At 35.0% G+C, this 27,671-nt stretch overlaps 1 protein-coding gene across 1 annotated transcript in view; it reads left to right on the top strand.

Moving 5' to 3' along the window:
• Positions 1-19,148, top strand: part of LOC125679298 (protein SDA1 homolog) — a 62,339-nt gene extending 43,191 nt beyond the window's left edge. Inside the window, exons 16-21 of the mRNA XM_056154455.1 lie at positions 3,623-3,749; positions 8,516-8,598; positions 10,646-10,821; positions 16,257-16,335; positions 17,802-17,960; positions 18,287-19,148. Of these exons, the coding sequence (XP_056010430.1) occupies positions 3,623-3,749; positions 8,516-8,598; positions 10,646-10,821; positions 16,257-16,335; positions 17,802-17,960; positions 18,287-18,334 (672 nt within the window). The 3' untranslated portion in view covers positions 18,335-19,148. The remainder of the gene's footprint in view (positions 1-3,622; positions 3,750-8,515; positions 8,599-10,645; positions 10,822-16,256; positions 16,336-17,801; positions 17,961-18,286) is intronic.
• Positions 19,149-27,671: the final 8,523 nt, after the last annotated feature.

Raw genomic sequence — 27,671 nt, 5'->3', positions numbered from 1 at the left:
GTAAACTTCACATTTTCGTCTTCTTCAGAACCACTGGCCCAATTTCAATCAAATTTACCACAAATCTACCCTTTGATAAAGGGTATTTAAGTTTGTACAAATGAAGGATATATCCATGAAGAAAATCCCAAAATAGGGTGGGGTCATTTTAAAATCTTCTCAAGAACCACTTCTTCCTGACATAGTGTTCATATCATGGTAGTGTAATAAATTATCGTGAAATAGAAAGATTGTGTGTCTGAAGTAACAAGTGTAAGGCATTGGCCACTAAGCCCTTGTCCCAGGAGTGTCATGTGAGTTAGTTTGAGAGGAGAGTGAATGTCTGGGGTTTCTAAGTTAATTGGTTTGAATGCTTTCTGTTTCTGTTGAATGATCGAAGTTTGAGAGATGAAAGTAAGAGTTGACAAATTTATGTATTTTGCTTGAGAAAAGGTATTCAGGGCCGTAAATTACATGGAGGCGGAGGAGGCAGCTGCCTCCTCCAACTTTTGAGCCAAAAAAAATTAAAATTTAAAGTTCATTAGAATTTATGTTGTTTCCAATAACTAAGAACATGATACCTCCCTTAAAAAGCATTCCAAATCTTTCTTTTAGAATGAGTTAGTCAAGTAACATCTTAGAAGGCCCTAGAATCAAGGATTTTGCACGAAACGTGTTCAGTGTGCACAAAATGTGCTCAGCGTCTGGGGGCCTGGGCGGCCCCCAGACCCCCGCCTAATTTCCTGCCTCCTCCAAATTGAAGGTTAATTTACGGCCCTGGTATTGTGTGAGTGGATTAAATTGGGAGGTACCTCATGAGAAAGGGGAGATCAAGTTTAACAGTGAAGGTGAAAGCATGTAATTTTGGGATTGTGAATTACATATAATTGTGAATGTGTCCTTGTATATATGTAGATTTGTAAATACTACTACCAGGGTTCGTACAGGTCCTTGAATCCTTGAAAAGTCATGGAATTTTAATTTGAAAATTAAAGGCCATGAAAAGTCATGGAAATAAGTATTGTTGCCAAAAGTCCTTGAATAGTCCTGGAAAATTATATAAATGGCAAATTATTTTTATTAGGTGTTAAAATCACCAATCATCGATCTTTTGTTTGTCTCCCGGTGTTGTTTTTCTATGTCAAACTGTTTCTTCCCATTGTAAACAAGGAACCATGCAGTTAATGTTTAGCATGGTTTCCTATTTAGTACGTAGTTTCCGGCCTGCCTAATTGAAGATTATCGCTCTTGCACTAGGTCATCTAATAGAAGAAAAAATAACAACAAAACATCGTTTTTCTTACGTTATATCTCTACTACACGATACAAAACACAATTTAATAAATCCCATCTTAAAAAACACAACAAAACTACGACACAAAACGCACGCGATATCCAACACTCGTACACTTTTTTTTTTTTACCAACGATAAACACGGAGAACAAACGCAATCCACTTTTTAAAAATTAATGCACTAATATTAAGATCACATTTATAACACTAAATGATGGCACTAAAATCACGTGCACATCAAAAAAAGATACCAAGGGATTTTAAAATGTTCACTGAGCTAAATGCCTTGCACGAATCGGCCGATAGCACTGGGCAGTTTGATCGGCGTATTTATGGACGAAATCTAACAGATCTCAAACTATTATGTCAAAATAACTGACAATTGTTTTAATTGAACACTACCTTTTCTCATCTAACTATGTCCAAGCTGTTTTAACTGTGCTACGATAAATTTTGTCCTTCATGCTGTCCGTAAATAGAGTTTTAAAATCGAAAGCAATGACACAATGCTAAACATGCATATGGTTGAGACATTATTATTTCTTTGGTCATCAAAGTGTGAAAAATGAAGAAAATTTTATTGAGTACAATTTCTAAATAAATATCATTTAATTGCTTATCACTGGCTTCGATACAGGGTATGTGCTAGATCTATCAAAGCGTGATCAGTCAAGTGTCTCTAATCCCCAAACAGACCAGGAAATTTACATGGTGACTGCCTGGGGCAGCCAAGGTGTGAATGGCTTATTATTCTGAGAATCCCTATTGAATAAATAGGGGTTTATTACGTTTTTGTCGGAATTAACGTAATACCGAGTCCCAGCATCTTGGGACAACGTAATAATGATGTCTATTTATTCTAAGAAAAGGAAAAGCCTAATTGAAGAAATGAAAGCTAAGAAAAAAAGGTTTGAAAAGGACATTAGCACTTTAGAAACATCAGCTGTTGAGTATGCAGGAAGAGAAGGAAAACTCACATTTATCGCGAAATCAAATGCCATGAGACGTTAAAGAATTAAGAAATACATTAACATAATCAACCAGGTTCTCTGTTGGAGAAAGCTAAAAAAAAAAATTGGTCACCTATACATGAAGTGAGGTTCACAAAATCAACTGGTTTTAATACCTGCATATTTAAAACAAGAAAGAAATGGAAATTTAGTGTCTTCAGTCATTTTGAGATGTTGGTGCATTCTTTGGTACCCATCAATGAATAAGTGGTGACAACAAAGTTGTTTTTATAGGTTGCAGTAGAGTTGTCTATCTAGATAAATGTGGAACTTGAGAAGCTTAGAATATGCTATTTTTATAAGTCATAGTATCACATGCCAGCTATATAAATGTGTCAAAAACTTGTGGCATACATAAATGTGATAAGAATATTTGATAAATAATTGATTAATGATGCATAATTGTCTATAATTTTGGGTATGGAATTTTTAAAAAAATCCCGGAAAAGTCATGGAAAATAGGAACAAAAAAGGTGTATGAACCCTGTACTACAGGCTTATTGACATTTTTAAACCAGTGCTGTCACAGGGAGGAACTTTGTGACAGGGTTGGGCCACAATAGGGGATCAACAGGGCCATGATTAGTCATATTAACATGCAAGTATCCCCAGGTAGTGCAGATTCAAGATTGTTCAGTTTAGGGACCCCAAGGGTAGGATGGGGTCACAATAGGCGATCAAGGTTTTATATGGGAATATGCCAGAAGTTAATTAAAACAAATTCTTTTGAAGAGTAGCAGGGCCACATTAAATCAGATCAAGTGCAAATATTCCTATGTTGTGTGGATTCAAGTTTATTCTAATCATTAAACCTGGGGTTAGGGTGGATCAAATCATTAACCCTGGGGTTAGGGTGGATCAAATTTAACATTATGTATACAGGAAAGAAAATCCTTTAAAAAGTCCTCTCCAGAACAGCAAGGTTATGTTAGTTGTATTAGTATTGAGGCATCGTGTGAATTCAAGTTCTGTTATGCTGTGACCCTTTGCGGTTAGGGTGGATCAAATTTAACATTATGTATATAGGAAAGAAAATCCTTTAAAAAGTCCTCTCCAGAACAGCAAGGTTATGTTAGTTGTATTAGTATTGAGGCATCGTGTGAATTCAAGTTCTGTTATGCTGTGACCCTTTGCGGCTAAGTTTGGGCCACAATGTGGGGTCAGAATTTTTCTTAGCATATAACAAGTGCAATAGAAACAAATCTTACTAATATAATTGATCTCGGAATACTTCTTCCATCTGATGTTCAGGATGCTGCATCAGTAGATCTGGTCTGGTAGGAGGCATTGATCTTGACAAATTATGTATAAATGTATGCATACATGTATTTGTTGTCAGGGTAAACCAACAGAGGCTATGGCAGAGGCAGAACCATTGGTGTATGGAGGTCAGATTGCCAAGGATTTTATTCCAGGAGCGGAAATTCTACCAGAAGAGGAAGAACCAAGGGAGACAGAAGAAAATGGTATAGATAGTGAAGGAGATACAGCATAGATACAGCATAGAGAGTAGAAATAGATACAGCATAGGGAGTAGAAAGAGACACAGCATAGGGAGTAGAAAGAGATACAGCATAGGGAGTAGAAAGCATAGAGAATAGAAATAGATACAGCATAGGGAGTAGGAATAGATACAGCATAGAGAGTAGAAAAGATACAGCATAGAGAGTAGAAAGAGATACAGCATAGAGAGTAGAAAGAGACACAACATAGAGAGTATAAATAGATACAGCATAGAGATAGAAAGAGATGCAGCATAGGTAGTAGGAAGAGATACAGCATAGGGAGTAGAAATAGATACAGCATAGGGAGTAGAAAGAGATACAGCATAGGGAGTAGAAATAGATACAGTATAGAGATTAGAAATAGATACAGCATAGGGAGTAGAAAGAGATACAGCATAGAGAGCAGAAATAGATACAGCATAGAGAGTAGAAAGAGATACAGCATAGGGAGTAGAAAGAGATACAGCATAGGGAGTAGAAATAGATACAGTATAGAGATTAGAAATAGATACAGCATAGGGAGTAGAAAGAGATACAGTATAGAGAGTAGAAATAGATACAACATAGAGATAGAAAGAGATACAGCATAGGGAATAGAAATAGATACAGCATAGGGAGTAGAAATAGATACAGCATAGGGAATAGAAATAGATACAGCATAGGGAATAGAAATAGATACAGCATAGGGAGTAGAAATAGATACAGCATAGAGATAGAAAGGGATACACCATAGGGAGTAGAAATAGATACAGCATAGGGAGTAGAAATAGATACAGCATAGAGATAGAAAGAGATACAGCATAGGGAATAGAAATAGATACAGCATAGGGAGTAGAAATAGATACAGCATAGGGAGTAGAAAGAGATACATCATAGAGAGTAGAAATAGATACAGCATAGAGAGTAGAAATAGATACAGCATAGAAAGTAGAAATACAGCATGTGGAGTAGAAAGAGACACAACATAGAAAGTATATCAATATCAATATTTTTTTACCTTGACCTTTCCTGTGACTTTGACCTCACTTTTCCATATTTGGTGTTTAGCTCAGTTTCAAAGCAATTATTGCCAATATTTTTATGAAAGCCCTTACAGTCATACATATTAGTGGTAGCCATTCAACTGTGGCATTATTTTATGACCTTGACCTTCCCTGTGACCTTGGCCTCACTATTTCCTATTTTGGTGTTTTAGCTCATTTTCAAAGCAATAAATGAAGAATTTTTTTCCTCCTTTCTGAATATGACCAGGGCATATAGTAGAGAAGCGGATTTACAAGGCTAATTTTAATTAGATTGGTGTTTGTCATGTCAGTTTATGATATCCAAATATGTAAATGAGGATCAGCATTCCATGCGAGTATAATATGTTTTTCTTTTGTTAGAAATGAATTTGAATAATGCTAACCTTTCTATTGATAGCTAGGCAACATTTATCTAAGACAAAATTGCTATTTATCTTTATAGTAATTTTCTTATTATTTTGTTAAGGTAGCTCACTACATCAAGGCTTATACTCTTTATGACACCAATTCACAAGATGGCGATTTAAATGTTTTGTGAAATTATTTGTATCGATCGAATTGTTTGTCTACCATCGTAGCTCAGTGGTTAAAGCATCGGTCTGATGAACCACAGAACCCAAGTTCAAATCTGCCAGAGTCTTTTGTTCATATGTACTGAAATTTTTTTTTGAAAATCATGTATTTTATCCAAAATTGCATATTTTCCGCCATTTTGACATATGTATTCATTATATATCATCATATCTTTCATAATCAAATCATTTCATGCTGATTTGAGAAATCTTTCAAGATGTAGTGAGCTACTTGAGTTAAATAGTATAAAGATGAAAACATTTTGAAAAAAGGTTACCTTTTATTTTATTAGAACACTTCACTTTACTATAGAAATAATGCATTAGATTGAAAAGGAAGAATGTTAGAAAGGTTTTCTTTTTTTATCTATATGGGATTCAACTTGTAAACAACTGACATTTAGCCTTAACTGTATTAAAGCTTTTAGAGTTAATTACAATAGACAAGAGTACTTCAAAGGTTCTCTTTATATTGTATACATTTGTGATACTGATATGAACACAACAAAGTGAATTCCCTATTGTGAAAGCACTGCATTTCTCTTCTAATTCAGCGATAAAGTGAATGAAAAAGTGTGCAGCAATTTTCCCTCTCCATTGAAAAGCTATAAAGTTTTTTTCATGAGGAAGATATTTCCCCTTCAATCACACCTATGGTCATCCTTAATCTGCATAATTTTCAGTATTTTGATTTTTTTCCACAAAATGAAAAAAATTCAACCTATTTTCTATTGAGAATGGGGCAGAATATCAGGCCATGAGAAGGTACTGATAATCCTTGGGTTTTTTTAGGTCATTTTAACCAAAGGCTCAATAATGTGAGTGTTTCTGATCCAAACTTTCCGTTGTTGTTGGAAACTTTTCACATTTTCATCATCTTCTTCAGAACCATTTGGCCAATTTCAACCAAACTTGGCACAAAGCATCCTTTGGTGAAGGGGATTCAAGTTTGTTCAAATGAGGGGTGCCCTTCTTCATGGGGAAATAATAGCGAATTAGTGAAAATACACAAGATAAATTTTCAAATTCTTCTTCTTCAGAACCAGGAGGCTGATTTCAATCGAACTTGGTACAAATTATCCTTGGGTGAAGGGGATTCAAGTTTGTTCAAATGAAGGGGTATGCCCCCTTCAAAAGGGAGATAATCACAAAAATGCAACCATAGGGTTGGGTCATTTAATCTTCTCAAGAACCACTGGGCCAGAAAAGTTCAAATTTACATGAAAGCTTCCTGACATTGCACAGATTCAAGGTTGTTAAATTCATGGCCCCTGGGGTAGAGTGGGGCCACAATAGGGAATCAAAGTTTAACATGCAAATATATTGGAAAAAGTCTTTATAAATCTTCTTCTCAAGAACCACTAACTAGTCCAGATAAAGTAAATACTATGAAACCTAGAATCTTCAAACTTTGTCAGCTGATACATCTTGGGTAGAGGGTGGGTCACACTTTAAAATTAGGTCACTGTGACCTCTGATTATGATGATATGGCCAAATATGGCAAAATCCTGTCCGACTCTCAATTGGACAATTATTTGATATAGAATTATCAAGCTTGGTCAGTTAATGCAACTTAGATGAAAGGTATGCCACACTCTAAATTAAGGTCACGGTGACCTACAATTAGGATGATATAGCAATATATGGCATAACCTTTTTTGGGGGTCTTTAGATTTGAGTTAAACTTTGTTAATTTGTGCATCTGTAGAGAAATAAAAATTGCGGCTTAAAATCAGGTCAATAAAACTTTTAAAATGGTAAGTACATATGTTTTTAAAAAAGACCTATGTTTTAAGGGAGGTAATCCCTACATATGTAAGAGAACCCAGTACCCCTATTCAATAAATTAGATTATTACGTCAAGAAATACACATATTTTTCCTTTTTGTAGCTACATTACAATTGATATAAGTGAATGTTTTGTTTCTAACATTAACGATATAAATATATGCAGTATTGTACTAGAAAATTTGCAAGGACTTAACAAGCACATCACACAACAGAGGAATAAAGATCAAAGCCATGATGTTTCAAGGTGTTCAGTTAGATATACAAAGATAATTTTGATTAGAGCCAAATTCTGTCTGTCGAATTAAGATTCCATCTGTCCCTTGGGAGTAATGATCTAAGTGGTGGTGTTTCAGAGAGTTCAGCTGGACATGCAAAGATCATTTTGATAAGAGATCAATTGCATCTGTCCAGTTAAAGATTATTTAATGAGTATGATTTAACGCTGTGGGAATAATTTGTCACTCCTTTAGTTATGGGGTATTTCTTTGTACAACCCAAACATTGTTAGCAATTATATCATATGAAAGAAATCTAAATACATGTGATAAAATGAAACTTGTTTTGAAATGTACAGTGTATAATTATTTGAAGAATTCAAGAGATACATTGACAAGTTATTTGTTGTACCAAGGTTAACATGATTTTGTCCCATGCACCTGTTTATGATTCTGATTAATAAACGCTTTACAGGTGTATCAAGTGCTATGGCAGTGCACTTTATTTCTAGCTTGTTGGATCTCAATCAATGTGCTGAAAGTTTGGAATTATTCAGTCATGATAATGTTTAACACAAGTTTTCAAGACAATTTTACTGAAGTTTTTTTGTTGAAAATTACTGGAGCATTGTGGACTATTTTCTCCCATTGGAGAGATTATGCTTAGTGTTTCTGTACATTGGAGAGATTATGCTCAGTGTTTCTGTACATTGGAGAGATTATGCTCAGTGTTTCTGTACATTGAAGAGATTATGCTCAGTGTTTCTGTACATTGGAGAGATTATGCTCAGTGTTTCTGTACATTGAAGAGATTATGCTCAGTGTTTCTGTACATTGGAGAGATTATGCTCAGTGTTTCTGTACATTGGAGAGATTATGCTCAGTGTTTCTGTACATTGAAGAGATTATGCTCAGTGTTTCTGTACATTGGAGAGATTATGCTCAGTGCTATGGATTGTAGGGAATACATGTTATTTGATTTGAATATATTTTATTGCATACAATAGGTTTGAACACAAGTTCTGACTACTTACGAGGTTCTCACCTGCTTGTGTTATGGTTTTGTTTCCTTACTACTGCTAAGTTCTCACAAATATACTGTATCTAAATCTGCTTGTTTCAGCTGATTGGGAATCCTGCAGTGACGAATCAGACGGTGAGGGAGAATGGGTTAATGTACATCACTCCTCTGATGAAGAAACACAGGTAGGTGCAATTTTCAGAACTGTAATCAGAGTAACACTTACCTACTGTAAAGAGATTACAATTCTGAATAATTTGTTATCCATGTAGTGAGAACATGTTTGATTCAACGTTTAAGGTCATTTGAGTTACTCAGGTGACCTATTGCTATTAGTCTGCATCCTTTGTCGTGCATTAACAATTGAATATTTTATCTTCTTGATAACTACTGTTCCAATTCTTTTCAAAAGTAGGAAGCATCTTTGGGACAAGGGGAATATAAATTGTAATTTTTAGGATTCATGCACCCATGGGGCCAGAACAAAAACAGCCATATATATGTGTAAGAAAAACTAATTGCATAGTCATGTAAAGCAAAAATGCAGAATTGTAAAGAGCAAAAATGCAGAATTGTAAATTTCATGATCCCCTGGGTGAGACATGGTATTATGGATAGCAAGAACCGGGCCGGGCATGATCACTTTCATAATAACTAAAATAACTGGTGTATAATTCATGGAAAATATGCAACAATGTGTGTTTTGGTCTCGCTACCCAGATTGTATATGATAATTGATTTTTTAATTTATAAGTACATGTAATATCATGTATCACTTCAAAATAAACAATGATAAGATCAAATTAGGAAGGTAATCTGGCCTGGTTCTCGCTACCCATAACACCATGTCTCCCCCTGGGTAGAGGTTCTGACTCCTGGGCAGGGCCAAATTTGGGGAATAGTTTTTAATATGTAAAACATTTGAATACTTACTTAATCCACTTCGTCCCATGGGGGACATAGGGCAACCACAGTAGCTTTCCACTTTTTTCTGTCTTGGGCTATTTTTTTGGTTTCTCCCCATGTTTTATTGATGGCCTGTAACTCTGCATTGATCCCTCTACGCCAAGTGTTTTTCGGTCTGCCCCTCTTACGTTTGCCTTGTGGATTCCATTGTAGAGCTTGTTTAGTTATGCTGGTGTTAGGTTTTCTTAATGTGTGTCCAATCCACTTCCATCTTCTTGTTCTAATTGTTATCTCAATTGGTTCTTGTTTGGTTCTTTTCCACAGTTCTTTGTTGTTAATCGTATCTGGCCATCTCACACCAAGGATGTTTCTTAGGCAGCGGTTTAAGAAGACTTGGAGTGTCTTGTTGGATGCTGATGTTTCTCTCCAAGTTTCGGACCCATAGAGAAGGACAGATTTGACATTAGAGTTGAAAAGCCTTAGTTTGGTAAAACATTTGAATAGCATCTTCTTTAATGCTATCAATACTGAATTCAAACTAAATGGATATTTAGAAGCAGCAGATAGCTTCTTACCAATAGTATAAATTTTAGGATCCCAGGGGTAGGGGTTTTGGTACCAGGGTAGGGCCTAAATGGTAATTTTTATTAGATGTCTTTATTATTTGAAAGACCTATGATACTAATATATGAAAACTAAATGCTTATGATCAAAGGAAAAACAGGGATTTAGCAAATTGGGAATTTTGCAACTCCAGGGTTCTGACTCTAGGGTGGACCCAAAATAGTCATATAGTGTTAGCATAACATATTGTATTAAGTACTGCTCCACATAAGAGTCAGGCAGGTCGTATAATAGGCGTGGTACATGAATATCTTAAAACTGAGAAATTTCTGTTTGAAAACATTTATTTTAGTGTAATATACCTATCAATGGTAAAAATTTACCATGTCCTTCATTTGCAATTATTTGCATTTCCAGGGTCCTGACTCTAGGGCGGATCCAAAATAGTCATATAGTGTTAGTATAACATATCATATTAGTATCAAGTCTTTCTCAGTATGAGCACTATTGGGGGCATTTGAATTTTTAAAAGAAACACATGTTGTTTTATACTTGGACTGAATATTAGAATGTAGCTTTAATGCAGAACACAAAAATTACTATAGATTTCTTAGCTCTTTGTGTTAGTAATACTATAACTAATACTCAGGTGACCAATAAGGCCTGTGGGCCTCTTATCTTTTTACCCAGTAACTGATGCATGTATCTATTATTCTGTTTCTTTCATTACTATCAGTACTGTGATTTCACAAATTAATGTAGGAGGAAGATGGATCACAGATTAGTAAAGAAGAAAAATTAAAAAAGGCACAGTGTGTGTCCAGTAGTCGCATCTTGACGACAGCTGAATTTGAGAAGATTCAGAAGAGGCAGGTGGATAAGGAAGTGGAGGGAAAGCATGGCAAGAGGAAGCGAGAAGAAGAAGATGAGAGTGGGAGGTAGGAAGGGATGGAGGGTAAAAAGTCAAAACAGTACAGGTGGCTCTCAATGGCTTAATCTCGATCTCGCAAAGTAATCTGCCAGTCATGATTTTTATCCCTATGTATTGTTGTCTTGAACTCCTGTTATGAAGAATTCTTTGAAATTTACTCCTTGAAATGTTTAAATTTTCTAACTAGAACCACACAGACCATACACTTACAGGCAATGAGGATCCATTGTTTACCTGCGACTGAAAAATCCAATATGTTATTTTATAGCTTTCTCAGGAAAACTATATTTCTATCATAGGATGAAAATCACCAACCTGTCCCTGTCATTATAACAATTGTCGAAAAATTGATTGGTTTTGCACCATAAACAAATGCAAGTCATCTCCCCTCATTTCATTACTGAAGGCTTCAGAATTCTATTTTTGTGGTTATCTATTGAGATGTATTTATTTGTTATGAATTTATTTTGTATTGATCATTTTTTTTTATTTCAATTAATTGTTGATTTATATATTATGATTTTTAGCTCTTCTGAGCCAAAGGCTCAAAGAGCTAATGCTATGGCCATTTGTGCAGTGTGCGTAAACTTTTTAGAAAAAGGGCTATAACTCAAGAACCCCTTGGCCAATTTTTTTCAAATTTGTTACAGGGTATCATTGGCCCAAGGGCTTTCATACATACTAAATAAAGGGATGTGACCCTTTAACAAGGGGAGATAATCAGGAAAATACAAAAAAAGTAGTGGTTGCTAAAAAATCTTCTTCTCAAGAACCACAGGGCAGATTATCACCAAACTTACACATAAGGATGAGGATATGTTGTAGATTAAAAATTGTTCAAGGCATTACCCTGGGGCAAAGGGCATGGTCTCAAGGTCACTTCAAAGTTGACCTAAATTAAAAAAATTTTTAAATTCCTTAAATCTTAGATATTTTAGTCATTATAAGGACTAGGATCATCAAATTTTGACAGTTGATGCATCTTAGGACCTTGTGTCAAGTTGTCTCAAAAGTAGGTCACGGTGACCTACTTTTTGAATTTTGCAGGTATTTATTTTAAAATTAATTTTGATGCATATCTTGGACACTTTGAAGCCTATGATCATCAAAACTTGTCAGTTGGTGGATCATGGGACCTTGAAATGCGTCAACTGAAAAATAGGTCACCGTGACCTACTTTCTGAATTTTATGGCTTATCATTTATAGATATATTTTAAGTTGTTATTTCAATAACCGAGAGGTTTAGAATCATCAAATCTTGTAAGTTGATGCATCTTGAGGCCTTGAAACATATTTATAAAAAAGTAGGTCACAGTGACCTACTTTTTGAATTTTGCAGATATTCAAATTTCACATTTTCAATTTTAGATGCATATTTTGGGCACTGTAAAACCTAGGATCATCAAACTTTGTCAGTTGATGCGTCTTCAGTCTTTGGTTTGTGTCGACCAAAAAGTAGGTCACCGTGACCTACTTTTGGTATTTGACAGCTAAATTACTATATTTCAGACACTATTTGACCTACAATCATCAAACTTTGTCAGTTGATGCATCTTGAGTCTTCGGAGTGTATCGACCAAAAAGTAGGTCACTGTGACCTACTTTTGGCATTTGACAGTTATATTTATATATTTCAGTCACTAATTGACCTACAATCATCAAACTTTGACAGTTGATGCATCTTGAGTCAATGGAGTGTGTCAACCAAAAAGTAGGTCACCTTGACCTACTTTTGGAATTTGACGGCTATATTTATATATTTCAAATACTATTTGACCTACAGTCATCAAACTTTGTCAGTTGATGGGTCTTGCATGTTCGAAGGGTTTCGACCAAAAAGTAGGTCAACTTGACCTACTTTTGGAATTGGACACCTATATTTATATATTTCAGATACTATTTGACCTACAGTCATCAAACTTTGTCAGTTGATGCGTCTTGCATGTTCAAAGGGTGTTGACCAAAAAGTAGGTCACCGTGACCTACTTTTGGAATTGGACGGCTATATTTATATATTTCAGATACTATTTGACCTACAGTCATCAAACTTTGTCAGTTGATGGGTCTTGCATGTTCGGAGTTCACTGACCAAAAAGTAGGTCACCATGACCTACGATTGGAATTTGACAGCTATATTTCAATATTTGGGTTCTCAAAATGTGTAAACCAAAAAGTAGGTCACATTGACCTACTTTTTTTGAATTCTTAGGATTTAACTAAAGATTTAGAATACTAAGAGGCTAAGAATAGAAATGGTGGGGTTGTACAATTTATCAGAAGAGCGATTCTAGGCCCTTGGGCCTCTTGTTTTTAAATAGCAGGGGGGAGGGGGTTGTTAGTTTATGAATATGAATACAGGTATCAACACGTGTTATGTCCCTTTGTGGGTTTAGCTAAAGATCAGTTGGTGAAAAGTCAAGTTTCCCTTCTTCACCCGATCATATGTAAGAGGCTATTACTGTGAATTATAGCTAATTATTAAGTTTTCATTCAAGTTTATGGGTTGCCCCACCCTGGGGACGTTATTTACACACAAACATTTGTACATGTATAAAATTTCAGTAAAGGTAACATTGAGGTTTTAGGTATATTGATCAAAGCTCTTGATAGTATACAATTATTTCATGCCTACTAGAGAAGCAGTCAAAACTATTGCCCCAAAGAAGTGGCAATGACCTGGAAAACTGTTGTCAGAAGCCGTAGGCCGAGGGACAATAGTTTTGACTGTTTCCCTAGTAGGGATGAAATAATTGTTTTATTACCTAATTTGCTAAATGGGCAATAGTATCCCACGTGACTGGGAAACTGTTCATCACGTGACCGGGAAACAGTTTGTCACGTGACTGGGAAACAGTTTGACACGTGATTGGTGATGAAGTGTTTCACCCCTGCTCATTTTGTGTACTCTTCTCTGCTGATTAAAGTTGGAAAATAGAAAAAAATATGTAATATCAATTTATATAGTAGATTAGGTAATAATAAGTTTTCATAATGAAGGAAAAATGAAAATAAAACAAAAATTTATATTCAGTGTACAACATGTATTTTGAATTCCCATTACCCTATGATGCTTTATGACAAGTTTTGTTGAATTTGTGGTGCTGTGGTTCTGGAGAAAAAGTTAACTGAGACCCACTAACCTTATTGGTCACCTGAATATTAGTTGAAATTATCACTAGCCCCAAAAGCTTCAAAATCTATAATTTTTCAATTCTGCATATCTGAATTGATTTTCAGTAATATTCTGTTTCTCCCAGTTATTTTAAACAAAAATTGCAGAGATTGCCGCTAATCATTCCTCACATGTTATCCTGTTCATTGTTGTTGAGTTTTCCGGTTATTTTTACAAATTTGTCCCCCCCCCCTCCAACCCCTTAGGGCTAAAAGTAGGTTACATAGTTTTTAGCCGAGTTGCAACAAAGTTGAACTCGGCTATTGGTTTGGTGATGCGGGCAGGCGGTTGGGCGTCAACAATTGGTTTCCGAATGATAACTCGAAAAGTTTACAATCTAATCAAATGAAACTTTGATATATTGTTGGGTACCAGGTAAGAAAGAACCCTATTGATTTTGGAGAAAATGGTCAAAGGTCAAGGTCACAGTGACCGAAAATAGAATGAAAATTTCAGAAAAATTTGGTTTCCGGATGACAACTCAGAAAGTTTAAATCCGAATCAAATGAAACTTTGGTATATTGTTGGGTACCAGGTAAGGAAGACCCCTATTGATTTTGGAGGAAAAAAGTCAAAGGTCAAGGTCACAGTGACCGAATATAGAATGAAAATTTCAAAACAATTTGGTTTCCGGATGATAACTCGGAAAGTTTAAATCCGAATCAAAAGAAACTTTGATTTATTGTTGGGTACCAGGTAAGGAAGACCCCTATTGATTTTGGAGGAAAATGGTCAAAGGTCAAGGTCACAGTGACTGAATATAGAATGAAAATTTCAGATTTTCATATTTCAAAATATTTGGTTTCTGGATGATAACTCAGAAAGTTTAAATCCGAATCAAATGATACTTAAATATATTGTTATGTACCAGGTAAGGAAGACCCCTGTTGATTTTGGAAAAAATAGGTCAAAGGTCAAGGTCACAGTGACCAAATATATAGAATGAAAATTTCAGAAAAATTTGGTTTCCGGATGATAACTCAGAAAGTTTAAATCCGAATCAAATGAAACTCTGATATATTGTTGGGTACCAAGTAAGCAAGATCCCTATTCATTTTGGAGAAAATAGGTCAAAGGTCAAGGTCACAGTGACCGAAAATAGATTTAGAATTCCAAAAAAAATTGGTTTCAGGAGGATAACTCGAAATCTTTTAATTTGAATCAAATGAAACTTGGATATATTGTTGGATACCAGCACAGCAAGGCCCCTATTGATTTTGGAGAAAAAAGGTCAAAGGTCAAGGTCACAGTGACCGAAAATAGATTGAAAACTTAAGACAAATATGGTTTCTGGACAATTACTCGAAAAGTTTAAAACTGAAATTAGTTCTTCACAATTATAAATATGCCACATCATTCCTGACTTTACAATGTATCCCATGCAACTCGGCTCATGCACCCCTGGGTGCATATATTGATTTTCTGGATTTTTTCCCATCATGTTGTACTGAAGGTGTAACAGATGTATGTTGTACCATTTGTGGTACTATTGTTACAAATGTATTGGATGAAAATAATCCACTTACAGTAAAACACGGTTACAGTAAACATGCTTATAATGAATTCACACATACAGCGAAGTGATTTTCATTCCCTGCGGTTTTAAAACATTTTATAAACATATTGGATTAAACGAGTTACGTTTATAGTGAATCAAAATTGATTGCCCTCAGCACTTTGCTATAGGTGTGTTTTACGGTATCTCCAAATGGAATTATTTAAATTGATGCCATGGATGTGCATGGTTGAAAGAAAAATACTGGCATCACTGCCAAACATGTAGTCAATATTTATTTATCATTGAATTATGAAATGATTTGTATATTGTTTTTCATATTGTATATGTTAATACTCTGGAAATAGGAAGTTAAGTTGATACTGAAATACAGTGAAACTTCTCTAAACCAGCCAGCTGCCAGACTGAATGAAACAGCTGTCAGACTGACTGAAACAGCTGTCAGACTGAATGAAACAGCTGTCAGATTGAATGAAGCAGCTGTCAGACTGAATGAAACAGTTGGATTAGAAGGATGGCCGGTTTACTGAGAACTCGGCATTTAGTGATGGTTTACTTCAATTATCATAACTTGGTGTGAATTCAATAAGATGTGTGGGTATATAGGATCATTTTAATGTTTATACTGAACAGAATATACTAATACAGGCAAAGTACATATATGTACAAAGATGCAAGATGTTTTATGACCAGTTGGTACCAAAACATAACAATATATGACAAATTTTAATCAGGCAGATGTTTTCATTTCAGTCTGTTGACACTTTCTACAATAGAAAACGTCCACAAAAAGAGGTCTCATGACAAAGAGAGCAGATTGTTAACAGTCCGGGTGAGTGAGAAGGATTCCTACAGACACAGATCAATGGCTTAGTGCATTAAATAAAAACATGAAGTCAGTAGAATAACCTAAGGACTGTTGTACGTAAAACATACATGGGATGGGAGGAATACACTTGAAAATTAGGATGACCACCCATAGAAGTGATTTTGGTACACTCCTATCCACTCATAGAGTGAAGCTTTATAGCTTTGAAGCTTTATAGGCACCTATATAAGCAAATTGATTTTGAAAAGTAGAGTTTAAAATATTCCCAAATCAGAAGTTTATACCCCATCATATAGCACAAAATACTTTTTCATCTTGATAGCAACTTTATTTCAGTATTCAATGCATGCATTTCCCCATTCAAGCATAATTTACAGAACGCCAAGATTGTCTCTGTCAAACGTGTGTTCTTCTGATTATTTTCTCACAGATTACCCTTGTATCACAGGTAAAATTGCAACATATGTTTAACATATGTTAAACATGTTTTGAAACATATGTTTAACATATAAAAGGAGCACTCAAGTTTACCATATGTTTTCAAACATATGTTTAACATGAATGTCACGGGTCCTCGGAGATGACCTTAAAAACGGATGACCCGTGTCACAGTAGGTGTGGCATGCTAAAGAACCCTCACTGCTCAATGGCCATAAGCGCCGAGCATAGGCCTAAATTTGAAGCCCTTCACCGGTCTTTGTGACGTCTCCATATGAGTGAAAAATTCTTGAGCGAGATGTTAAGCAAGATACAATCAATCAATCATATGTTTAACATATGTTTGTATCACTTTTATCATATGATTTTCATATGTTTTTCTTATGATTTTCATATAATTTTTATGTTTTTGTAATGCTACAGGTGTGGATGTGAAATTTCAACATATATTGAACATGTTTAAACTGAAAAATTGCAACATATGTTTAACATATGTTTGGATGTTTGGATATTCATATGTTAAACATATGATTTTATTATCATATGGTGAACATATATTTCAAACATATGTATAACATGTTTAAAACATGTTTATCATATGGTTCACTGCAAACATATGTTTTTATCAACATATGTTTGCAGTGAACCATATGATAAACATACGTTTCAAACACGTGTTTGAAACATATGTTCACCATATGATAATAAAATCATATGTTTAACAAATGAATATCCAAACATATGTTAAACATATGTTGCAATTTTACCTGTATATGGTTTAGTGAAATAATCACCCACAGAAGCAATTTTTGTGCAAAAGCCACCCACCATAGAATTATTATCCCACCAGTGTCAACCACCCATAGATTTTTTAAAAAGCTGCCTTTCCCTGGTTCCCCATATGTTTAAATGAAACAGTCGTAATATTGTTAGTTTTTCCTCACTTTCAGATATTCAGAATAAGCCCTCGTAATCAATTGCAGTTCATTTACAATTATTCTTTTCAGAGTCTGGTTATTTTATTTTTACAGGCTGGAAGAGAAGGAAGGGAAAAATTTGGAAAAAACCATGAGAGAATGAATCCTCATGCCAGCACAACTAACAAAGATAAACGAAAGAATAAGGCTTTTATGATGATTAAACACAAAGTTCAGAGGAAAAAGGTCAAAAGGTCTTTCCGTGATAAACAGGTGTGTATTTGTTCTTGTTAGGGTGAACAGGATATCTTCCAAATACACTCAGCACATGCAGTTAATTTTGTATCACATGCAGAGCATGGCAGACAAATCAATGTCAAGCATCTTGTGTATGTTTATCTGCTAGTATGCAGTAGTGCTTTTACTATTAGGCACTTGCAAATGAAACATTTCTTCGAGCACTTTATTTAAAAAAAACTTTCAAATTACTATTCAAAACCCTCTGAGGAAAGATGATGCATTGTAAAGTTGTATTCTAACTTAAGTACATTGTATTTTTTTGTTGTTCTATTTTTGTAATAATTTTCTTGACTTTTCAGATTGCATTACGAAACTCTTTACTGAAGAAACAGAAAACAAAGAGATAGATTGTTTTGTTATATTTGTAATTTAAGATTGTTGAATAAATTGTTGTAGCATTATGTACTACGAATTTAGCATTTGTTAATTACTAACCCCCACCCCCAAAGCAAAGTAATTTTTAAGGGAGAGAGAGAGTATGCCAGTTGCAACAACTCGCATAACGTAAATCCTTCCAACAGTTCATTTTCATCACATAATCATTGTAACGGGACTTTCAGCATTCCCGTGTATCTCATTGTTCAAAAAGAATAATGAGAGTTTCAGTGTTTAGTTTAAACTTTATTTCATTTGAATATGTCAACTTATATATACACAATAAATAATATGCACACAGGATTCGGAAACAAGTAGCAACTTATATTAATCTGTTTCCTTGAATTAACTTTGAATGGTAAATGTACATTTGCCCTTGTTGCATGACAAAGATGAAAAATGAAAAAGTAAAGAAAAATGAAAGAAAAAACTTTAGACAAGTAAATAAATAAACATTTGAAGAGATGTAATAACATAAGTTCATAATCACAATATAAATATACAGATGCATAACATACATGTTTATAACAGTCAGAAAGAAATGAATATACAATAACTTCCAAACAAGAAATTACACCACTTTACAAATAGAAACGAAACTCGATAAGATTAAGTTACAAATCTTTTGGATGCGGTGATAAAATGATGTACATGTTTAAAAATATTTTTATTATAGGAGAAATTCTTAGTTAAGTCTCCTTGTAAAAGGATATTTACTGTTACTGGTTTTATTGGATCAATAAAAAAAATTCTTACATCTTTGAAGAGAGAACATTCAAGTAAAAAGTGTGTTGTTGTTTCGATTTTTCCACAGGCACAATATGGATTATCTATTATGTGTTTCTTGAATAGATGGGATTTACTACAGTTGAGTCTAAGTCGTGTGTGCAGTATCTCTTCGTTGCGTTTGCCAAATAGAAAATGTTTGGGGATTTTATAAGTGCTTGTGTTAAGCACGCGTTTTAAATTTGAAATTGAAGGATTCTCTTGTACGCTTGATGGAAGATGGTTCCAAAGCGGTGTAGTGGACGGAAGAAAAGAATAAGCTCTTGCATATCGAATCAGTTGAGATATATAAACACCATATGCAGGTGATAATGGAATATTGCTACATAAATGTGGGAAGTTGACGATGGAGAAGCTGAAATCATCCCGTTTGTCATACAGTTGAGTTGTCAATTTGCCGTTAATGTCTACTTTCAATAAAATATCTAAGTATGAAGCAGAAGTGGACGACTCTGTGGTGTCCTTTATTTCGAGCTCACAGGGATATATCAAATCGACATATGAATGAAAGCTATCATTGTTAATAGACAAAACGTCATCGATATATCTAAAAGTCGAATTGAAGGTCACAGCGAGAGATTTTTTCTTCTCACGTAGAAGTTTTTGAATAAATTCTGCTTCATATGAATATAAAAACAGGTCAGCTAACAAAGGAGCACAATTCGTGCCCATGGGAATTCCAACAGACTGTTGGATGACCTGATCACCAAAGCCCACGAAGACATTGTCAATGAGGAACTCTAGCTTATTTTTTATTTCAACTTCAGAGTACTTGTGCGTGGAATCAGAGTGGTGTTTAACAAAGTAAGTTTTTGAATGACTGATCACTAGATATGAATATTTACGTTTTTGTTGAAGAAGCAACTGTCTATGATGTCAAAAAGTCTAGTCTTTAATTTATCGTGAGGAATGGTCGTGTATAGTGTTGAAAAGTCATAGGTTTTAATGCTATTGATTTGGGAAAAATTCTGTGATTTCAAGTTTACTAAAAGTTTTTTAGAATCCACATTTGATTAACACCACTTCTGGCATATGTAGTCGCACAGTACGTTTGAAGTTTCTCCTTCACAGCTGTTAACATTTTCGTGAGGAGCAAAGATAGGGGCTTGGTAGAGCACTTACTGGATCCAGCAATGTATCTTTGTTTGTAAGGGTTTTTATGTAGTTTAGGAATCCAGTATAGGTACGGTAACTCATTCATTCGACCCATTGACTGGAATATTAAATGTGTCTAAAACTGAAGCATGGTTTTGAAGAATTTCGTCTTTTGAAAGGGCAGTTGGAGTATAAGTATGATTACCAAAAGTGGAATTAATGCCAAGTTTGTTTAAAATACAGTTGTAATAATGAGCCTTACAAACAAAGACAATGTTGTTACTAGCTTTGTCAGCTGGAACCAAAACATATTCCTCATGTAACCTATCTAATTCTTTTATCACTTCTGGTTTACTAAACACAGAAGGATAGATGGTACGTACTTTTGTTTTCATGTGTCTAATGCGGGATTTTAATATCCCTCTTATGCTTTTAACCCATTCTGACAATGTATCAAGTTCTTTTTCATATTTAGCCCATCGTCTGGCATAATCTTCGACAGAACTCATAATAGAGATGAAGTTCTGTCGCCAATTAAAAGACCGAGGTTCTCTGTATTTAGGACCTTTAAGAATAAGTGATTTGAGGTCCTCATTTTCAACTATATCAACATCACCAGTAATGACATGTCCAGCTGGACTGTAGTTGAAAGAAGATGAAGAACATGTTGGTGGATTACGTATAAGATGGTCTATGTCTAAGCACTGCAAAGTTTGTTTATAATTAAAAAGTTTGGATGCAATAGTAGAAGTATAGCTGTAGGAAGTACAGGGTGTAGACTTTAACTTGAAATAAGTTGGAATACACGACTGAACCCTTTTATGACGAAGAATGTTGCTTATGTTGACGGCATCTATTCCTTTGTTTGTAAATTTGAGCTTAGGGAACTGACGGCATGATTTGGAAGGAATATCATCCATGGTCCGTTCTGGTTTATAGAGCCTGTGGTAGGCAACATCCATAATCATAGAGTTCAGTCTATATTCAGGTGTTGAAAAATCCAAGTATAGACTAGCCATAGCTTCTTCAAATAACGTATGTAAAACCCTCAATGGAATAGAGTAAAGTTTTGTACGAATATGATGTGGACCCAATTGTCTGTTGACGTGAGGCAAAAGTGAATCAAACGTGACATCATTTATACTAGGTCTTTTATATGAACGATGTCCGTGACTGCGTTTTCGTCTTTGGATATTGGGAAAGAGTCCCATCACATTAACGTTATTTCCTTGTGGACTAGTCAAATTTCCCACATCATATACATTATCATTGCATCCATATGGAAATGCAGTGCCTAGGGTCCTGATCCAGTGATCTTCTCGTTGTCTACGAAAAGGGGTGCTTAATGTAGGATTGTTTGTGTGATGGTAATTTTTTTCTAAAATCCTTACCCTCATGGACAAGATGGAGTGGTCCGGTGCATTAAAGTGCTTGTAAAGAAGTTGGTTACCACCATTATTAATTTGAAATCTGTGCCCCGATATTCTTTTATTAAGTGAACCCTTGGTTTCTCCCACATAAATTAAGCCACACAGGTTACACTCAATGGCGTAGACAACGTTTGAAGATTTACAAGTCAGATTATCAAACGTTTTGGTACAGAAACTACGTCCAGTTAGATTACTACTAAATGAATTTTTAGTGATCAGTATATCACAAGTTTTGCAATTTTTTGCAGAACATTTTGAGGTTGAACACATGAGGTCTGAAAAGGAATTATCAAATATATCTCTTAAAGGAACATAACAGTCTTTAATTTGGGTATAAGAATTTTGGTTTCTGTACCAAAGCTGAAAGTCTGACGATTGTACATACGACAAATCTTTGATATCTCGAAGGATAATCCGAGGGACACCAACCGATCTGTAGGAGCCTGTGTCCCTTATAGACTCCACAGAGTGACACCTTTTTATACTGGGCGACGTGTCAGCCAGTATTGTTTCGTTATTGTGTATATTCATGAAGGAACATATATCGAGCGACAAGTATCCTCGGGGACAGACTGTCCACCAGCAGAGATACAAACTCGATGGTTAAATGCAAGGTGAAGATAACGAACAGTGATCAATCTCATAACTCCTACAAGCAATACAAAATAGATAGTTGGGCAAACCTGGACACACCAGAGGTGGGATCAGGTGCCTAGGAGGAGTAAGCATCCCCTGTTGACCGGTCACACCCGCCGTGAGCCCCATATCCTGATCAGGTAAACGGAGTTATCCGCAGTCAAATTCAGTATGCCAAGAACGGCTTAACAATCGGTATGAAACACGTCAGACAGCATTTGACCCAATGCGAGGTTGTATTGACGAAGTAGATCGTTATAACGACCATAGAATTTGCGAAATGCTGACTTCAATCGAGACTGTTGAAATCCCTGTACCATCAACTTGCTTGTCAGTAGCTTACCTCGATTTAAAAACTGACTATACCCAGAACAAGCTCTTGCATATCGAATCAGTTGAGATATATAAACACCATATGCAGGTGATAATGGAATATTGCTACATAAATGTGGGAAGTTGATGATGGAGAAGCTGAAATCATCCCGTTTGTCATACAGTTGAGTTGTCAGTTTGCCGTTAATGTCTACTCTCAATAAAATATCCAAGTATGAAGCAGAAGTGGACGACTCTGTGGTGTCCTTTATTTCGAGCTCACAGGGATATATCAAATCGACATATGAATGAAAGCTATCATTGTTAATAGACAAAACGTCATCGATATATCTAAAAGTCGAATTGAAGGTCACAGCGAGAGATTTTTTCTTCTCACGTAGAAGTTTTTGAATAAATTCATCGTTGTTATTTGGAAGAGTCACTTCCGAGTCATCAATTTTTGATTGGTTTGTAAAATAATTTATTAAACGTCGTTGCTTTGTCAACATTGTTTTCGTAAACATTACCATTAACTTCTAAGGGAGGTAAGTTGTAACTGGTTTGATATCTTATTTACCATATTCCACCACTTTTTCGAATCATTACACTCAGATACAGATATATTGTTTGATACCTTTTTGTAATAGTCGTCGAGAGCTTTGCGCACGGTGCAAATACAATGATTTCTAATTTTCTTAAATTCTGACGATTTACCAGGATCATCAGTTCTTTTTGCAATAGTATGTAATCGTTTTCGTCTACGAATGAGTGTTCTAATTGTTATTTAACCAGGGGGGGGGGGGTCTGATTTTCTAATGGGTCACCATTTTATTAGGAATATTGATTTTTGCATGTTTGATAATGGTTTCGTTAAATCTTTTTACATTAGTGTAGATATTAGGAACGGCTAATAATTCATCCCAATCAACTAAATTTAGGCTTTCTCTATATACATTGTAATTCCCTTGGCTGAATAACCATATTTCACGTTTAAAAGAATGACACTTAATTATACTGGCTGATCAGTGCATAAAACAGGACAATGATAACGAATATTCTGATCAAGAAAACGATCACCAACATAAACTTTTTCCAGAATACTACCATCACTAACTATAATGACATCTAGAAGTGTAGAAGGGTCTTCCGTGAAATGTGTTGGTTCGTCGATTAATTGGGTCATATTGTACATGTTTATTATACTTAACATTTGATTTGAGTTGAATTAACGAGTTATTCTTGGACTACATTCTACATCATTTCGAGGTTTTAGCCCTAATTATTTGGCAGCAAGTGCTGGACAGCCTGTGACAAACCTCAGTATCACACCTTCCATTCGTTTTAGGTGGCGAGGTTAAAACGATGAAATTGAACGGCGTGAAGAAATTATTTTCAATCCACGAATCATCAGTAGATTTAGAATGACCGTTCTGTTAACACGAATCATCAGTAGATTTAGAATGACCGTTCTGTTAACACGAATCATCAGTAGATTTAGAATGACCGTTCTTTTAAGTTGGTAGGTGTATTATTGTTGCTCTTTTAATAGGATTTTTTCAAAATGTCGCTAGCTGAATTGCAAACCTTGTTCGTCTATTCTGTACGGGAATATGACATTTAAAAAACCCAGTTTCTATGCGAAGTTTGTGTATTCCATTTAAATAAGAACACTCCGAAATTTAATATTTAAAAAAAAAAATACACTCTGTCATTCAAAAATAAAGGAAGGGGACCTGAAGTCCTACTCTTAAAGCACCAGTGCGTTTACTTGATCAAAGATATAAGGCTCATGGCGGGTGTGACCAGTCGACAGGGGATACTTACTCCTGCCAGGCGCTTGATCCAGTCTCTGATATGTACAGACTTGTATTCCTTATATAAATTATGAGATTGATCACTGTTCGTTATTATCACCTTTTCACATGTGCACATTAAGAATACATGTATATGACTATTTTTGCAGATTGAATAAATTGTAGATATTTCAGTCATTTGTTGATGCGTACGTGGGAATTTTCCTAGATGGTTTGCATAGAGCTCTAGGACATTTTAAAGTAAAATCATAGACAATTTTAAGGATAAAGAATAAGTAGAGGTTGAGGTACAAGTTCTTGTACTTTAAAGCAATTAGGAATTGTTTAGTCTGTAGGCCTAATCTCGGCTGAGATTCGGCTTGACTGTCAGTCCGAATCTCGGCCGATATTACTGTAGGCCATGCCAATCCCTCCCCCCATTTTTTAAAAAGAGGAATTGTAGGAAAAAAATCTAGATTAGCATAAATCCAAGAATTATTAGTTATTAGTTTTTCAAAAATGTTCTTGTGTTAGAATATTAATGTAGTGACATAGTGTGGCAAAAATGAGCAATTTTAAAAGTATATAATAGATTGGAATAGTAAAATACAATCCAGACAAGGTGTTAACGTAATGTAATATATATATATATATATATATATATATGTAACACCGACAATCCGTCCTTATCTGGGATTTTCGATAAGGTACGCACTTGACTGGGGATTCGAAATCAATGTGATTTTCGAGTAAATTAATCATTTCATAGACAGTGTAATATACATGGTGCAAAAAATTGAAAATAATCTTGAATTTTAAAGATTTGTAAAAAAGGATCGTATATACATCCCAGTTAGATCCTGATTAGAATATGTCTTCAGTACCCCTTACTTGTCATAAGAGGCGACTATATGGGGCGGTTCTTCGAACCGAGGTCCCGTGTCACAGCAGATCACTCCCTGTTCAAAGGCCGTAAGCGCCGAGCATAGGCCTAAATTTTGCAGCCCTTCACCGGCAATGGTGACGTCTCCATATGAGTGAAATATTCTCGAGAGGGACGTAAAGCAATATACAACCAATCAAAACCCTCTTCCTAGATGTATGAATTTATTTACTATTATGAACAATATTTTGCTACGGCCAAGCCGAAAAAATTTAATCTAGTTGGCTTTCTTAGGTTATGTTGCTTTTCTTGTCATGTTTACAGAAAATATGCAAGTCAAATACACATAATTTTTTATGTAATTAATAGATATTTAATCGAATTTCCCTTAAATTAAGTTGACATGAGATAAAAATCAACCGATTTTTGCATTTTCTTGTTGATATGAAAAAAGGGAGGGGGGAATGTTTTTTTGCCAGTTCTAGTTTCGAATTTACCTCTCTATGAAAAGCGTATATATATGGAATTGTGTCGAATACTGAAATACTCCTACATTTTATCTTTTTTTTTTCGGGGAAACATTATCATAAATATACATGGTGACCATTATTTTGTTATAGAAAATGAAATATTTGATTTAATAAAACTCGTTTATAAGGAACGCGAAAACAAATAATTCTTGGTTATAAAGGGGATTTGAAATACCTCGTCCAATATTCTCCTAAATTCTTGTACAACAAACTGGTTATAAAGAACTCGGTTATAAGGAAATTCCTGTTATAAAGAACTAAACCACTATTTTTCTTGCTTTTGGTGAGATTTTTGTTGGTAATACATGTATTTGATTTGCAGATAAGAAAAAATATATTTACATGTAACAAAGAGATTGTTTCCATAAAACGCTGAGGGTGTTCATGTTCACTGTACAACTATATTAATGGCATTTCTTTATGAAAATGAGGAAATTGTTTCTAATGAATCGTATTAATTTCAATTGTTTATAATAAATCATATTAATTTTATGATTGATGTCATTTTTTAATGTTGCACATAATGGGTGTTGCACCTAATCTCTTAATCTGCATAAATTCTTGTCCACTTTTGGGTTTAGTGTATTTAACTTCTTCTTGTATCCAAATTAATGTAGTTTATGTTTGATGTCAACAAATGGATTCTTCTTAGATGTCTGTATCGGCTTAACCTGCAGAATGTTATGCAGTTGTTTCTTGACGTATTCTGTGAAGTGATCCAGTTTTGGATTCAGTGATGTTTCCCAATGAAAATAGTTTATGTTTGATGTCAATGGCTGGATTCCTCCTATATTGCTCATGATTAATGTATTAAATTGCACAATGATATGCAGATGTTTCTTGATGTATTCTGTAAAGCAATACAGTTTAAAGTTTTAAACCTATTATATCCTGATAAAATGAGTTCAGCTAGGATATCTGCTTAACCTACAGAATGTTATGACGATTCTTTAATTTATTTTGTGAAGTGATCCAGTTTTGGATTTAGTGTTTTATCCCTATGAAAGGAGTTTATGTTTGATGTTAATTGCTAGTTTCTGGAGTTTCTCATTGACAGTATTTTCGTACTCTTTGATGATCAGGTCTGTTGGAAATCCCATGGGCACCAATTGTGTTCCTTTGTTAGCTAACCTTATGAAGCAGAATTAATTTAAAACAAGAGGCCACATCGTTCACCGAGGTCACCCTGGCCCATATTTAAAGATTTTCCCTATATATTCGCATGTAAAACTTTGATCCCAATAGTGGTCCAAACCTACCCTCGGCAGCCATGATTTTTAAAAACTTGAATCTGCACTATGTCAGGAAGCTTTCATGTAAATGTAAACTTCTTTGGTCCCATGGTTCATGAGAAAAAGATTTTTAAGATTTTCTCTATGCAAGGTGAAGATAACGAACAGTGATCAATCTCATAACTCCTATAAGCAATACAAAATAGATAGTTGGGCAAACACGGACCCCTGGACACACCAGAGGTGGGATCAGGTGTCTAGGAGGAGTAAGCATCCCCTGTCGACCGGTCACACCCGCCATGAGCCCTATATCCTGATTAGGTAAACGGAGTTACCCGCAGTCAAAATCAGTGTGCCAAGAATGGCTTAACAATCGGTATGAAACACGTCAGACAGCATTTGACCCAATGCGAGGTTGTACTGACGAACTAAATCGTTATAACGACCATAGAATTTGCGAAATGCTGACTTCAATCGAGGCTGTTGAAATCCCTGTATATATTTGTATGTTAAACTTTGATCCCCTGTTGTGGACCCACCCTACCCCCGGGGACATGAATTTAACAAACTTTAATCTGCACTATGTCAGGAAGCTTTCATTTAATTGTAAAC

The sequence above is a fragment of the Ostrea edulis genome, chromosome 2, assembly GCF_947568905.1.
Source record: "Ostrea edulis chromosome 2, xbOstEdul1.1, whole genome shotgun sequence".
Lineage (NCBI taxonomy): Eukaryota > Metazoa > Mollusca > Bivalvia > Ostreida > Ostreidae > Ostrea > Ostrea edulis.
This window is presented reverse-complemented; position numbering and strand designations above follow the sequence as displayed.